The sequence below is a fragment of the Verticillium alfalfae genome, genomic scaffold (genome assembly GCF_000150825.1).
Source record: "Verticillium alfalfae VaMs.102 supercont1.8 genomic scaffold, whole genome shotgun sequence".
Lineage (NCBI taxonomy): Eukaryota > Fungi > Ascomycota > Sordariomycetes > Glomerellales > Plectosphaerellaceae > Verticillium > Verticillium alfalfae.
In genome coordinates, this window is record NW_003315031.1 from 1,157,201 (window position 1) to 1,157,723 (window position 523).

The 523-nt window shown below is 58.5% G+C and overlaps 1 protein-coding gene across 1 annotated transcript; it reads left to right on the forward strand.

The window, feature by feature from the left end:
• Window positions 1-7: 7 nt before the first annotated feature.
• VDBG_06775 (predicted protein) lies at window positions 8-394 on the forward strand (the record flags this gene model as incomplete). Its single annotated transcript, XM_003003167.1, has 1 exon — window positions 8-394. One exon carries the CDS (start codon window positions 8-10, stop codon window positions 392-394), a length of 387 nt encoding a protein of 128 aa, XP_003003213.1.
• Window positions 395-523: the final 129 nt, after the last annotated feature.

Sequence of the window (523 nt, forward strand, 5' to 3'; positions counted from 1 at the left end):
CAACCAGATGCCTACCACCACGGCCAACCTGCAGCAGATGCAGTATCAGCAGAACATGCTTCAACGTGGCACCCCTCCCAACTTCTTTCCTCCCATGCAGGCCGGCTTCAGCCCTAGCCCGTCAATGGACCACTACAGGAACCAAAACATGCCCAATGGAAGCCCGATCCAGCCGGCTGCGACTCAGGCCCCCCCCGGCATGGGCCCTGCGCCAGGCTACGGAGCCCCTGGCTATGGCATGAGCATGGGCATGCCTGGCGGATACGGTTACAATGGAAACATGGGCGGTATGCAGAACCTCAACGGCATGCAGAACATGGGCTACATGCAGCAGGAACAGGTCAATGGCAGACGTGGTCGAGTAGGTCGTTCCCACCCAGGGCATCCTCGCTAGAAGCGCAAGGAAATCAAGAACTAATGTCCATTCCTTTGAAGCGATGATTTGACAGCCCCGCGCTTCGTCTCGGACTCCCTACGCTCCATCGCCACATGACGACCACTGAATGAGGTCAAGGCGACCCGT